This window comes from Sphaeroforma arctica (genome assembly GCF_001186125.1).
Source record: "Sphaeroforma arctica JP610 unplaced genomic scaffold supercont1.14823, whole genome shotgun sequence".
Classification (NCBI taxonomy): Eukaryota; class Ichthyosporea; order Ichthyophonida; genus Sphaeroforma; species Sphaeroforma arctica.
Window position 1 is genome coordinate 1 of NW_014025735.1, and position 553 is coordinate 553.

The following is a 553-nucleotide window of genomic DNA, read 5'->3' on the forward strand; positions in this document are numbered from 1 at the left end:
CCCTAAACCCTAAAACCCTAAACCCTAAAACCCTAAAACCATTGGTTGGTTTGTGGTTCGTTCAACACGCAGTATATAACAGAACCAACACAGACCTATCTGAGCCGCAAATTGGCGGCAGATATCTCCATTCCTAGAGTTTCAATACACAATCCTAATTCTGACTGTTCCAAAACTTTCAGCACCTATCTGAGCCGCAAATTGGCGGTAGATATCTCCATTCCTAGAGTCTAATACACAATCTTGATTCTGACTCCCAAAACTTTCAGGAATTCCAAATTGACAAAGTACTCGAAGAGCTAAAAATGGACATGGACATGTTTGTGGATCTGTGTATTATGATGGGCTGTGACTACTGCGGTACGATACGGGGCATTGGGCCCAAACGCGCACTAGAACTCATATACAAGCACAAAAACATAGAGACTATCCTGGAGAACCTCGACAAAACGAAGGTACGCTGAGATTTATGTTTGTATGTATGTGTAGGCGTGTGCCTGGTTGAGGAATATGAATGTACGCGTGGAAGTGTGTCTGAAGTATGTACAGCGAG

General features: G+C 43.2%; 1 protein-coding gene across 1 annotated transcript; it reads left to right on the top strand.

Moving 5' to 3' along the window:
* Nucleotides 1–269: 269 nt before the first annotated feature.
* Nucleotides 270–464, top strand: SARC_18246 (hypothetical protein; the record flags this gene model as incomplete). Its single annotated transcript, XM_014287673.1, has 1 exon — nucleotides 270–464. A coding segment is annotated over one exon (195 nt), but the record flags the coding sequence as incomplete, so codon positions are not given.
* Between the last annotated feature and the right edge of the window lie 89 nt (nucleotides 465–553).